This window comes from Lithobates pipiens, unplaced genomic scaffold (assembly GCF_037356315.1).
Source record: "Lithobates pipiens isolate NorthernLeopardFrog02 unplaced genomic scaffold, aLitPip1_a1.2 Scaffold_23, whole genome shotgun sequence".
In the NCBI taxonomy this organism is placed as follows: domain Eukaryota; kingdom Metazoa; phylum Chordata; class Amphibia; order Anura; family Ranidae; genus Lithobates; species Lithobates pipiens.
In genome coordinates, this window is record NW_027507785.1 from 247,606,775 (window position 1) to 247,621,034 (window position 14,260).

Below are 14,260 nucleotides of genomic sequence, written 5' to 3' on the forward strand. Positions count from 1 at the left end.
CGGGCTCCTCCTCTTCCAGAGTGTCAATGTGCAAATAATTTGCTATACAGAGAGCACTTTCTCCTTTTGTTTTATTAGCAAACATTCATTTTTTTCTGGGTTTTATGATCTGTGCAATGAGCTTTCAAGTTAGATAGATTGCCTGTAAATGATTGTATTTGACTTGTGCCTTATTTCATCAGAAAACCTATATGTGTTGAAAGTATTTTTTTATTATTTATTTTGATTTTATATGTCATATAATATGGATATAATTTTTCATGTGCAATCAAAGTAATGTCTAAATGTAACATGTGCAGTTAAATAGTACCTCTCAAAGAGATCACAGTATTTGCATACCTGAAATTTGGGGTAAGGGGGGCAGAGTGGGGGAGGGCTAATCTGAATCGTGGGTGTGGCCAACTTGTGCTTTAAGTGTGGGAAGGGCTTAAAGCGGTTGTATGGTCCTTTTTGTAACTTTTACCTATAGGTAAGCCTATAATAAGGCTTACCTGTAGGTAAAAAGAATATCTCCTAAACCAGTTTTTTTTTTTTTGCTATTGACATACTTCTTCTTTTAACTCTGGGAATGTGACAAAGACAACATTTGCAGCGCCCCCTATGCTGCAAGGGTAAAATGCTTGTTTAATTAAGTAGGAGCTGAACAGGCTGTGTTGCTTACCTTACACCCCCCCCCCCCCCCCCACACTCCAGCCGGCTTCAATGCTCTCCTTCTCTTTATGAAGTTCCAGCCTATAGGTGGGGCCTAAGTGCCATCACATGAAATGCAGGGAGTGAGCATGCGATCGCTACCCGAAGTGCCCTAGAGAGGAGGCTGCTGGAGCCAGAAGTAAGGTGTTTGTCCTTATCTGTGCACCCCTACACTAAAGGAGTTATACACACCTCTGCTTCAGAGATGAGGCATCCTTGATCTCCCTGCCCAGCCACTGACATCTTTGGGTGGCCAGCTTCTAGGTCTCAATCGCCGGCTGCTTTCATTGGCCGGGCAGGGATGATGTCATTGGCTGGGTGGGGATGATGCTATTCCTGTGCATACACAGGAGTTAAGTCAGATTTAGCCTTCCTGAATTTGTACAGCGAGCTACGTGTGGGTGGACAGGCAGCTACCGTATCTCACAAAAGTGAGTACACCCCTCACATTTTTGTAAATAATTTATTATATCTTTTCATGTGATAACACTGAAGAAATTACACTTTGCTACAATGTAAAGTAGTGAGTATTCAGCTTGTATAAGATATATATGTTATAGTGTAAATTTGCTGTCCCTTCAAAATACCTCAACACACAGGCATTAATGTCTAAACCGCTGGCAAAAAAAGTGAGTACACAACTAAGTGAAAATGTCCAAATTAGGCACAATTAGCCATTTTCCCTCCCCGGTGTCATGTGACTTGTTAGTGTTACAAGATCTCAGGCGTGAACGGGGAGCTGGTGTGTTAAATTTGGTGTTATCGCTCTCACCCTCTCATACTGGTCACTGGAAGTTCAACATGGCACCTAATGGCAAATAACTCTCTGAGGATCTGGAAAAAAAATAATTGTTGCTCTACATAAAGATGGCCTAGGCCAGGGATATGCAATTAACGGACCTCCAGCTGTTGCAAAACTACAAGTCCCATCATGCATCTGCCTTGGGGGTCATGCTTGTGGCTGTCAGAGTCTTGCTATCCCTCATGGGACTTGTAGTTCTGCAACAGCTGGAAGTCTGCTAATTGCATATCCCTGGCCTAGGCTATAAGAAGATTGTCAAAACCTTGAAACTGAGCTGCATCACTGTGGCCAAGACCACACAGAGTTTTAACAGAACAGGTGTGGTCTTTGGGAGATGAGTGACAAATGAGTGCTGACAGCATTGGTGCAGAGGTTGAAGGGGTGGGAAGTCAGTCTGTCAATACTTAGACCATACGCCGCACACTGCATCAAATTGATCTGCATGGCTGTCATTCCAGAAGGAAGCCTTTTCTAAAGATGATGCACAAGAGAGCCTGCAGTTTGCTATAGACAAGCAGACTAAGGACATGGATGACTGGAACCATGTCATGTGGTCTGATAAGGCCAAGATCAACTTATTTGGTTCAGATGGTGTCAAGCGTGTGTGGCTGCAACCAGGTGAGGAGTACAAAGACAAGTGTGTCTTCCCTACAGTCAAGCATGGTGGTGGGAGTGTCTGGGGCTGCATGAGTGCTGCTGGTTTTCTATCAGTTGTGCCCGCTATTGAGAAGTGCCCAGGACAAAGGGTGCATGAACCGTAGGTAACAGCAAAACAGCTGATTTTACAATCAGCTGTTGAGACGGCACCTGCACACAATAGCCAACTAAAGAAATTTTTGTGTCAGATTGTGCCCCGCGCTGCTGAGGCGTGTTCATGTCGGTGAGGGGCGGATTTGTACACGATGGGGGTGAATTATTAAATGATGGGCAGTGCTGCTAAACACATATTTTTCTCCTGCCCTTCAGTTGACTAAACACGCCCCACAAGCGTCCAGGAAGAATAGCAGAAAAAGATGTGTTTTGCAGCACTGCCCATCATTTAATAATCTACCCCCATCATGTACAAATCCGCCCCTCAATGATGTAAACACTCCTTGCCAGTGCAGGGCACAATTTGACACAAAAATGTCTTCCCTGGACTATTGTGCGCAGGTGCCATCTCGCCATCACAGCAGCTGATCATAAAATCAGCTGTTGTGCTGCGCATGGGCCATTCATCCCGGGCACTTCTCAATAGCGGGCACTAGAATATAAGAAGAAGATAGAATACCGGCACTGGAGAGTTACAGTTCATTAAGGGAACCATGAATGGCAACATGTACTGTGACATACTGAAGCAGAGCATGATCCCCTCCCTTTGGAGACTGGGCCGTAGGGCAGTATTCCAACATAACGACCCCAAACACACCTCCAAGATGACCACTGCTTTGCTAAAGAAGCGGAGAGTAAAGGTGATGTACTGGCCAAGCATGTCTCCAGACCTAAACCCTATTGAGCATCCGCAGGGCATCCTCAAACGGAAGTTAGATGAGCGCAAGGTCTCTAACATCCACCAGCTCTGTAATGTCATCACGGAGGAGTGGAAGAGGACTCCAGTGGCAACCTGTGAAGCTCTGGTGAGCTCCATGCCCAAGAGGGTTAAGGCAGTGCTGGAATATAATGGTGGCCACACAAAATATTGACACTTTGGGCCCAATTTGGACATTTTCACTTAGGGGTGTACTCACTTTTGTTGCCAGCGGTTTAGACATTAATGGCTGTGTGTTGAATTATTTTGAGGGGACAGCAAATTTACACTGTTATACAAGCTGTACACTCACTACTTTACATTGTAGCAAAGTGTAATTTCTTCAGTGTTGTCACATGAAAAGATATAAAAACATATTTACAAAAATGTGAGGGGTGTACTAACTTTTGTGAGATACTGTATACATATTTTTTTGATTGGCATAAATATTAAGTAACATGATCAAATGCAGGTAACTTAAGGAGATGTAAGACGCTGGAGGCTCAGTGTAGCACGGCTGCCTATTAAATCATCTAATTATATCCTACAGGGATAGATATGTAATCCAATACTCTGACTGCTACTTGCTCTTCGTCCAGGACATGGTGATGATGTCATGTTGTATGAGTAGCCTTTGATCGGAGATTTAGCACCTTCACATTAAACATGACTGGTTACATGTCTCGGCCACGTAGAGAGCAAGTCCACTTGTGATAAGAAAATGAATCAGGGGCTGCGCATTTTGCAAGTCTCTGTAAAAACAAATAGTAAGCAGTGTTTCCTTATCAGTAGAGGATAAAGAGATTGGAGCCACTCTACTCTGTTAGTTCTTCCCTTACTATCCGGGAGTCATTATCCTTTAACATTTTAAAGTGCAATTTCACCCAATCATTTTTTACTTTGTTTTGGCTCGCCCACAGAAGGGTGCAGAGGTCTTCACAGAAGAATTTCACCTGCTTTGACAAAAGTAAGTCATCAGCTATGAGTTCTGTAGCTGCTGATTAAAAAAAAAACACATACTTACCAGGCAAAGACATCCAGCGCTGTCATACAAGAACCTGAAGTCTTTACAGCTCATTAGCATCCCACGCTGTCATCTTAAATTTGGGAGCCAGCTGTGACTTCTGATGACTAACAGCAATTCCTAAACTGTGAGATGGCCTACAGGGAGACTGGTGCAGGTGCATACCAGGTCACACCTATGCATTTTTTAGTCTGTTTTGCAGTTTGCAGAAACACACTACAGTCCATTTAACATGGTTTCCTATGGTACAAGTTCACAACTATGCTTTTTTGCGGCCGATGTGTTTTTGGAAAGGGTCGGGGACTTTTCTCCTGCGATTTGCGTGTAATAGACTTCAATGGACCCGCACCAGAAACGCAAGTGTTGTGTTTGTGATGCCTTTTTGATGTGTTTTTATTTTAACACTGCTGGTTGCTAAGCAGGGAGCCGGGAAGCCGGCCGCCCCATCCTTATCCGATGAGTCATCAGCTGTCAGCAAGCTTACCCGCTAAAAGCTGAAGGTAACAAAAAAAGTGTGGGGTTCCGGGTTCCCCCCAGGTCTTTTGGGTTTAGTATGGATTCAGGGTGGACCCCCCTTGCCAAAAAAAAAAGGTGTGGGGTCCCCCCAAAATTCATACCAGACTTCTATCTGAGCATGCCGCCTGGTAGGTCAGGAAAGGGAGGGGACAAGCGAGCGCCACCCCCGCCCCCAAACCATACCAGGCCGCATGCTCTTGTCCTCTTCCTCGCCGCCGTCGCCATCTTCTTCCTCGCCGCCACCCAATGTCACATGACATCACATCCGGGTGATGTCATTGGATGGCCACACCCCATGCATATGTAAGAGGTGGAGGTGCTGGACAGCGAGAACATCACAACAGAGAGACAGCTTTGGCTCTTTTTTTTTTTAAACATTTCACAGTTTTTGGGTGAATAGGTAGGGGTAAGATGTACCACTACCCATTCACATGGGGGGGACAGGATCTGGGTAGCCCCCTTGTTAATAATGGGGGCTTCCAGATTCCGATAAGCCCCCGCCCACAGACCCCGACAACCACCAGCAAGGGTTGTCCGGAAGATGTCCTTGTCCTCATTAACGTGTGGGCAAGGTGCTTTGGGGTAAGGGCAGAGAGCAAAGCATCCAACCCCCCATATTGTGGGCCTGGTATGGTTTAGTAGGGTGGGGGAGGGTGCTCGCTCGTCCCTACCTTTTCCTGACCTACTGGGGGGCATGCTTGGATAAGGGTCTGGTATGGATTTGGGGGGGAGGGGTCTGGTATAGACCTGGGAGGGGAGTCCCAGGCCGTTTTTTTCAAAAAAAAATTTACATTCAGCTTTTAGCAGAGAAGTCTGCTGACTATGCTCAGGTGTGAATACAGCCTAAAGTTTAGCCTCTATTCACACCTGAGCATAGCGATTTACTGATGTTTTTATTTGAGTGTTTTTTTAAGTGTTTTACACTTATAATACTTGCTGTCACACCCAGACAAAAATGTAGCAGAGTTTACAGTACGGTAGCTCCCCACAGAGGCATAATTCTTACATTTTCAAAAAGAGCATTCAGAGATTCAGTGATTTTGAAGTATTGTAATGAAAAAAAAAAAAAACGGTGAAAGAAAATATATACAAAACAAAAAATAAGCAACTATAAAAATGGCATGAGTAAGACCCGTTTAAATCTGGGGCCGCCCATGCGTTGATGCTAAAGCACAGCTCGTTTTAGTGCTGTTTAAGAAGGGGTTAAAAACACCCATGTTGAAGCGCTACCCATTCATTGCAATGGGCAGGGGCGTTTTGAGAGCTCCCAAACCACCCCAGAGATGCCGCTTGCAAGACTTTCTAACGTCCCACAAGTGCACTGCCCAGTTATGAAAGCACTTTAAAATGCCTGAAGCCATCGGCTCTCATAATTGACTCTCCGCATTCCTTCATAGTTGCGATGGCGAGCAAGAGCTTCAGATCTTCAGCTGCAGCAGGACCTTAAGAGGACATTGCAGGTCTAACTACCCAATCAAAGCGTCTCAGGGCTGCGCCAAAGGGGGATAGAAATTATTTTATTATGTTTAGTGGACACTCCCTTACTGCCAATTATTCTAAATGGATCTTTACTTCCATCTGATAAGGTTTCAAAATCTGACAACCAACATATTGTTGAACAGAAGGTCTTCATGATTAGTTAGAGATCAAATATGATACGGATTGTATGCCTGTCTCACTTAAGCCTCTTTCACACTTGTGCGACTTTGGACTGCACAGTCACATGATAAGTCGTACCCCGTGATTTCCAATGAGTACCATTCATATCTACGCGACTTTAAGTTGCAGCGACTTCAAAGTAGCCCCTCTACTACTTTAGTCTGACTTTGATGCGATTTGAGGTCCACAGACCAAGATTACACAGGCATTGCTTCAAGTTGCATCAAAGATCGCAGCAAAGTTGTGCGACTTTCAGGGATGCACAAGTGTATAAAGGGCCTTAGGAGATCTAATGTGTCCCATTAGCTATCTGGACCTTGTAGTATAGGTTTAGGTTTAAAGTTACTGTTTGGTGTCTAACTGAATGGCATCCATACATTCATGTGATCAATTTATATGAAGGCAACTTCATTAGAATAGGAATTATGGCATCTGAATAGAGATGGGCTTAGAATGTGTATAGCTCAAACCAGTGTCCAGACTGTTTTATGACCTGGCTATTTATGCCTGGCTGCATTAGGAACCTTTTGAGGACTCTGCTAATGGAGGTTAATAGCTATAGGGTTTTCAGGGGAAGTCATGATATTAAAGCTAAACTTTAGGCAGGCATAAAGAAACCCCATTAAATTAATTTATGTATTTATTAACAGTCTGAAAAGAAAACATAAGCACATGAATCTGTGTTAATATTAGCCTCCTGTAGTCCCTTGGAAAACCACACTTAACTGAGAAGAGAGGTTTCTGTTGGATACGTTTTCCATACGTTTTTAGTAATACATTTCTAAATCAGGCGCTGTCCCGTCTCTGAACCTGTCTAATGCCGCATACACACGTTTGGAATTCTCATCGGAAAAAAGCTCTGATGGTTTTCCCGTAGGAATTCTGACGGAATTCCGCTCAAACTGTCTTGCCTACACACGGTCAATCTAAATTCTGACCACCAAGAACGCGGTAACGTACAACAAGTGCGACTGGACTAGAAAAAAAGAAGTTCAATACCTAGTAGCCAAAAGCTTTCATCTCGTAGTTGAATCTGAGCAGCGTGAGTTTCTGCGCGTCGGAATCTCCGACGGAAAGTTTTTCCATCGGGAAAATTGAAAACATGCTATCAAATTTTTGCTGGAAGGAATTCGTCCAGCTAAATTCCGATGGAGCATACACACGGTTGCATTTTCCAATGAAAAGCTCTCATTGTTTTTTTGCTGGCCGAAATTTTCGAACGTGTGTACGTGGCATTAGACAAAAAACTATTTTTGCTGGAGTTTTACTTTAAAGGGTTAGTTCACTTTTACAGGAAAAAGAATACAGAAGTGAACACGCACCCCAATTTAGCAGTCCAGGCATGTGAAATCCCCGCTCTTCTCCCTCTTTTCCATGCTGCGCTCCCAGGACATACCAGAGTGAACCACTGTGACGCCGTTGACCAGTTAGAATCATTCTGGTCTGGTCTGTTCTGCACAGAGAAGAGGGAGAAGGATGGGGATTTCAAATCCCAGGACTGCTGGACCAGCTGTGTGGGCACGGACAGCTCTGAATCTCCAGGGGTATGTGCAGTAGGGACTGGGGTGGGATGGGGAGGTTGTTTTTTGTTAGTTCACCTTTTACGTTTTTTTCTGTAATGATCAACTAACACTTTAACACACATTGTATAAAGGCAATGATATATTGATTTCAGGCTTGTAGAGCCATACATTTTTAACATCATACCTGCTGCAGGCTGACATTTCAAAGCTATCTGCAAGTGTTTGCCTAAATAGGTGCAGTAGTGTGTATTATCACAATAGCATCCACCTACAGGACCTGTATCGTTTGCCAAAGGATGAGTTGTGCTTGTATAATTTTTGAACAGTCTTTTACCTACTATACTCTAGCTAGGCACAAACACAAAGCAAGCAAGATAACAATCTATTCATTGAGCAGTCAAGGCACCAGCTTATCTTGTAATAGATCTGATGGAAAAATTCAGCAAAGGCCCTCATCTTCTCTCCTGAGCTCAATCATGTGTGTCTGAAGGCTGGCATAGGTGTAATGGTCCTCTGTGGATCCAGATAAACTGCCCCAATTACTCAACCACAATTTAATATTTGTGTCCATCTAATGCCTAGTACACACGGGCCAAATGTCGGGCGTCATCGGCCGGTTCAATAGAATTTGGCCGACATTCGGCTCGTGTGTACAGCAGCAGGTTCCGACAAAGGTTCATAACCAAAAAAGGTCTGACGACCAGCTCCCGATTGCATTCTCCAATGGCTGACAGAGCTGCCTGAAGTGTTCTAGTAGGGAGTGTCCCCCTGTCAGAACACAATAGCTCAGCAGAGGAGATCGTTGTACTAACATCAATTGTTGGTACAGCAGCTCTGATCTGAGCTGTCAGTTTTTTTTTTGGGTTGAACGGAAAAAAAAACTTGGTGTCTACTAGTCTTTAGGGTGAAACTTAAAGTGGTTGTTAAGGTTAAAATTTTATTTTTTTAAATAATAAACATGTTATGCTTGCCTGCTCTGTGCAATGGAATTAAACGGAGTGGCCCATACCTCCTCTTCTGGGGTCCCCCGCTAGGACTCTAGTCTCCTCCTTCTGGGTGTGCCAGCATAGCAAGCCGCTTGCTATGAGGGCACTGTGCAGGCTCACTCCCAAGAAACACTGTGTGCATCCACCACACAGGATGTGATTGACAGCAGCAGTCTGCCTCTGTGTCTTATGAGAAAAGAGAGAGCACCACTGTAGACAGGCACAGTGCAGGATTGAGACAGCACTCAGGTAAGAATTTAGGGGTGTGAGGGGGCAAAGAATTACTAGGACATTTTTTACCTTAATGCAAGGAATGCATTAAAGTAGAAGTTCACCCAAAAACGAACTAACTCGAAATCTACTGGCAGCCACATTCTAAGCCCTTGTACACATGGTCGGACATTCTGCCAACCAAATCCGTTGGATTTTGTCAGACGGATTTTGTCAGACGGATTGTGTCTGAAACTGTTGCATACACACGGTCAGACCAAGTTGTCGGAAAATCCGATCGTTCAGAACGTGATGACGTTATTTCGTTATGACGGGACTACGTTCAGGCTAGTAGCCAATAGCTTTGGTGTAGGAATTTGATCTGAGCATGCGTGGCACTTTGTCCGATCGGAATTCTCTACACATGATCGGAGTATGTCTGATCGCACCAGTTTGTCGGAAAATATTTCTAACAAGTTGGAAAATTGGGTCCGACGGATATTCCGATGGAATCAGTCCGATGCATACCACACACAGTCGGATTATCCGACAACACGGTCCGATAGGACACATTCCGACGGATTCTCTGACCGTGTGTACAAGGGCTAAGACTAATCTATCTAACCCTGTAAAGCAAAAATTGCTTACCTTTTCTGCAGCTGATCTGGTCCGGTCCCACGCTGAGCTGTCAGCGGCGGTTTCACTGTGTAGGCGTGTGCAGAAGATGCAGCCGACAGCGAAGCCCTATAGTAACTCTATGGGTGACATCACTTCCCAGGCATTTCCCAGCTGTTGTTGGCTGTCTTTTCTACACAGCATCCCCCGCTGGAGACCGGACTGAATTGGCTGCAGAAAAGGTAAGTATAGCGATTTTTGCTTTACAGGGTTAGGTAGATTAGTCTAATGCCCTGTACACACGGTCGGAGAATCCGTCGGAATGCGTCTTATCGGACCGCGTCGTCAGATAATCTGACTGTGTGTGGTATGCATCGGACTGATTCCGTCGGACCCAATTTTCCAACATGTTGGAAATATTTGCCGACCAACTGGGCCGGTCGGACCTAATCCGATCATGTGTAGAGCATTTTGATCAGACCAAGTGCCACGCATGCTCAGATCAAATTCCTACATCAAAGCTATTGGCTACTAGCCTGAATGTAGTCCCATCGTAACAAAATTACGTCATCACGTTCTGAAAGATCGGATTTTTCACCAACTTGGCCCGACCGTGTGTATGCTACAGTTTCGGACACAATCCGTCGGACTAAATCCGACGGACAAAATCTGACGGATTTGGTTGGCAAAATCTCCGACCGTGTGTACGTGGGCTTAGAATGTGGCTGCCACTAGAGTAATGCTGCTTACACACGACCGGAATTTTCCACGGACTAGGTCCAACGGTCTTCCCGACGGACTTTCGGCGAAGGTCCGACGCACTTTCTGAAAGAAACGGACATGGCCACCCATGACCGGACTAAGTCCGTTCGAAAGTCCGTCCGTTTTGAACGTGATGACGTAAACGGGGCTAAACAAAGGAGTTCAATAGCCAGTAGTCAATAGCCGGACTAGCACACAGACGAACGGTTTTTCCCGATTTTTAGTCCGTCGGATAGATTTGAAACATGTTTTATTTCTAGGTCCGCCGGACTTTTGGGGAAAAAAGTCCACTTGAGCCCACACACAATCGAATTGTCTGACGGATTCCAGTCTGCCGGACCAAGTCTGCCGGAAAGTCCGATCGTGTATACGCAGCATTAGCATTAGTTAGTTTTTTGGCTGAACTTTCACTTTAAGGTCAAAAAAGTCCTGCCTTTAGAATCCTTTCAGCCACTTGCCAACCAGCCATCGTTGTTATACGTCGGCAGGTCGGCTTGTTCCCACAAATAGCTGTAACTGTACGTCGGCTCCTTTAAGAGCCATAGCAGGCGCACTTGCAGTCTTGTAGTGCAAAGTGGATTTACCTTTAGTAAATAAACCCCTTTGCCTGTGAGCTCTTATGTTGGCCCCCTGAACAGTCTGTCACTTAGGACTCTCCACATTAGCAGGTTGGCGTTAGCTGTCAGACCAAAGGTAAAGGTAAATACTTAATGGTAAGCTAAACTACATTCCTCTCTTTTTCATAGTTTTATGGCCACATAGTGATAGATTTTTTTTTTTTTCAGTGTTGAACTTTGTTTCTTTTTAACAGGCCGTAATGATGTGCCTCCCTTTTGTGTTGAATTACTAATGGAAAAAAAAAATATTTTTAATGTGCGCCCTTTTCTTTAATTTAGGTAGTTCCCCAGATCCAGATCTTGATTTATGTCCATCAGACTGTGCACAGCCGTGTCGTTCCACTACCGTGGGGAATAATTCCTCCCATTTCAATGAACCGGATCCAGACTGATAGCATTTTTGTGACAAGTCTTTACTTGGCTCTTGGCCCAGTCAGAGAGGCGAGGGATGTGTAATGAATTGAATCTGAAGGCTTTTGGAGTTGAAGAGTTGTCTTCCCAAATAGTTCATGTTGAAGTCTCATCAGACCTGGCTGGGTTGGGCTCCCTTGCATCCTTTCTACAAACGACAGAAGTACACGCTGTTAATCTTATGTAAATATATACTGTACATAGTGTTGTTTGCCTGCTTTTTGTTCCAAGATTAATCTAACTGATCAAAATCGTTTAGTGAAATTCCCACTAATGAACCTCACCCACTACCCCCTGAGGACAATATAGGCGCAACCCTTGTCTTCAACATCTAGAACACACCTACTTGTCATTCTTTGAAACAATGGGGAGTCTTAATTCTAAAATGTGAAGAAAGGACTTTAACTATCTCTACTTTACATTAAAAAGCCCAGTTCTTACAGTCATTTGCTTATGATCATGTCTATCTATTTGTTAGTATTGACAGTGTAGTGTATTTGTTACTGAAGATTAGATTCACATTTCAGCCAAAGAATCACAAATAAGCATTAAAGTCGCCAACAGCAAACATTCACAATTCTCAGTGCAGCTAGGAAGAGCCCGTATACAATTTTTAAAATGCCCAACACACCTTCCTGACACTTCATGGCAGGGTTAAATGGGGGCATACAGCTGAATACTGCATTTAGATGAATAAGGCCTGTAGTGTTTAGAACAGGGGTAGGCAACCTTTCAGAAGTCAGCCACCCTTTTAAAAAAACAAAAAACATCAAGCCCACAAAAAAAAACACAGCAGAGTGTCCTCTGCCCCCCATACAGTAGTGTCTTCTTCCTCCGCATACCAGTGTCCTGCCCCCTTCACATAACCCCCCCACCCCCCATACAGTAGTGTCTTCTTCCTCTGCATACCAGTGTCCTGCCCCCTTCACATAACCCCCCCACCCCCATACAGTAGTGTCTTCCTCTGCATACCAGTGTCCTGCCCCCTTCACATAACCCCCCCACCCCCATACAGTAGTGTCTTCCTCTGCATACAAGTGTCCTGCCCCCTTCACATAACCCCCCCCCCCACCCCCCATACAGTAGTGTCTTCTTCCTCTGCATACCAGTGTCCTGCCCCCTTCACATAACCCCCCCCCCAGTGTAGTGTCCTCTGCCCCCCTCCCACCCCCCATACAGTAGTGTCTTCTTCCTCTGCATACCAGTGTCCTGCCCCCTTCACATAACCCCTCCACCCCCCATACAGTAGTGTCTTCTTCCTCTGCATACCAGTGTCCTGCCCCCTTCACATAACCCCCCCCCAGTGTAGTGTCCTCTGCCCCCCTCCCACCCCCCATACAGTAGTGTCTTCTTCCTCTGCATACCAGTGTCCTGCCCCCTTCACATAACCCCCCCACCCCCCATACAGTAGTGTCTTCTTCCTCTGCATACCAGTGTCCTGCCCCCTTCACATAACCCCCCCACTGTAGTGTCCTCTGCCCCACTCCCACCCCCATACAGTAGTGTCTTCTTCCTCTGCATACCAGTGTCCTGCCCCTTTCACATAACCCCCCCCCCCCCACACTCCATACAGTAGTGTCTTCTTCCTCCGCATACCAGTGTCCTGCCCCCTTCACATAACCCCCCCACTGTAGTGTCCTCTGCCCCCCCTCCCCACACTCTATACAATAGTGTCTTCTTCCTCCACATACCAGTGTCCTGCCCCTTTACATAACCCCCCCACTGTAGTGTCCACTGCCCCCACACTCCATACAGTAGTGTCTTCTTCCTCCACATACCAGTGTCCTTCCCCCTTCACATAACCCCCCCCCACTGTAGTGTCCTCTGCCCCCCCCTCCCCACACTCCATACAGTAGTGTTTTCTTCCTCCACATACCAGTGTCCTGCCCCTTTACATACCCCCCCCCCCACTGTAGTGTCCCCTGCCCCCACACTCCATACAGTAGTGTCTTCTTCCTCCACATACCAATGTCCTTCCCCCTTCACATAACCCCCCCCCACTGTAGTGTCCTCTGCCCCCCCTCCCCACACTCCATACAGTAGTGTCTTCTTCCTCCACATACCAGTGTCCTGCCCCTTTACATAACCCCCCCCCCCCCCCCCACTGTAGTGTCCCCTGCCCCCACACTCCATACAGTAGTGTCTTCTTCCTCCACATACCAGTGTCCTGCCCCTTTACATAACCCCCCCCCCCCCACTGTAGTGTCCCCTGCCCCCACACTCCATACAGTAGTGTCTTCTTCCTCCACATACCAGTGTCCTTCCCCCTTCACATAACCCCCCCCACTCTAGTGTCCTCTGCCCCCCCTCCCCACACTCTATACAGTAATGTCTTCTTCCTCCACATACCAGTGTCCTGCCCCTTTACATAACCCCTCCCCCCCCCCCCCCACTGTAGTGTCCCCTGCCCCCACACTCCATACAGTAGTGTCTTCTTCCTCCACATACCAGTGTCCTTCCCCCTTCACACAACCCCCCCCCCCCCCCACTCTAGTGTCCTCTGCCCCACACTCCATACAGTAGTGTCTTCTTCCTCTGCATACCAGTGTCCTGCCCCCTTCACATAACCCCTCCCCCCCACTGTATTGTCCTCTGCTCCCCTCCCCCATAATAGTGTCTTCTGCCCCCTTCACATCCCCCACCGTAGTGTCCTGTGCCCCCCTTCACATCATCCCCGCTGTAGTGTCCTCTGCCCCCCCCCCATAAGAGTGTCCTGTGCCCCCCACAGTACTGGATAAGGGGCAGGAGCTGCCAGAGTTAACTTTTCACATGAACAAGCTATCATCTAAAGTCCCAACTCCCCTTTGTTTTCATTCATTGCCAGGATGGTGGCATCTTTGGGTGCTTCATTTAAAGTGCCAACTCCCCTTCATTTATCTACCTATATGTAATGTAAAAAAAATTTACAACCACGTTAACACTGTCTGTCTATCTGTCT

At 46.0% G+C, this 14,260-nt stretch overlaps 2 protein-coding genes across 4 annotated transcripts in view; one reads left to right on the forward strand and one right to left on the reverse strand.

Moving 5' to 3' along the window:
• PIGC (phosphatidylinositol glycan anchor biosynthesis class C) overlaps positions 1–14,260 on the forward strand; it is a 51,104-nt gene that overhangs the window by 12,000 nt on the left and 24,844 nt on the right. The gene's annotated exons all lie outside the window — the stretch shown is intronic.
• LOC143928241 (uncharacterized) overlaps positions 6,826–14,260 on the reverse strand; it is a 52,179-nt gene continuing 44,744 nt past the window's right edge. Inside the window, exon 6 of the mRNA XM_077453001.1 lies at positions 6,826–11,470. Coding sequence (XP_077309127.1) covers positions 11,325–11,470 — 146 coding nt within the window. The 3' untranslated portion in view covers positions 6,826–11,324. The remainder of the gene's footprint in view (positions 11,471–14,260) is intronic.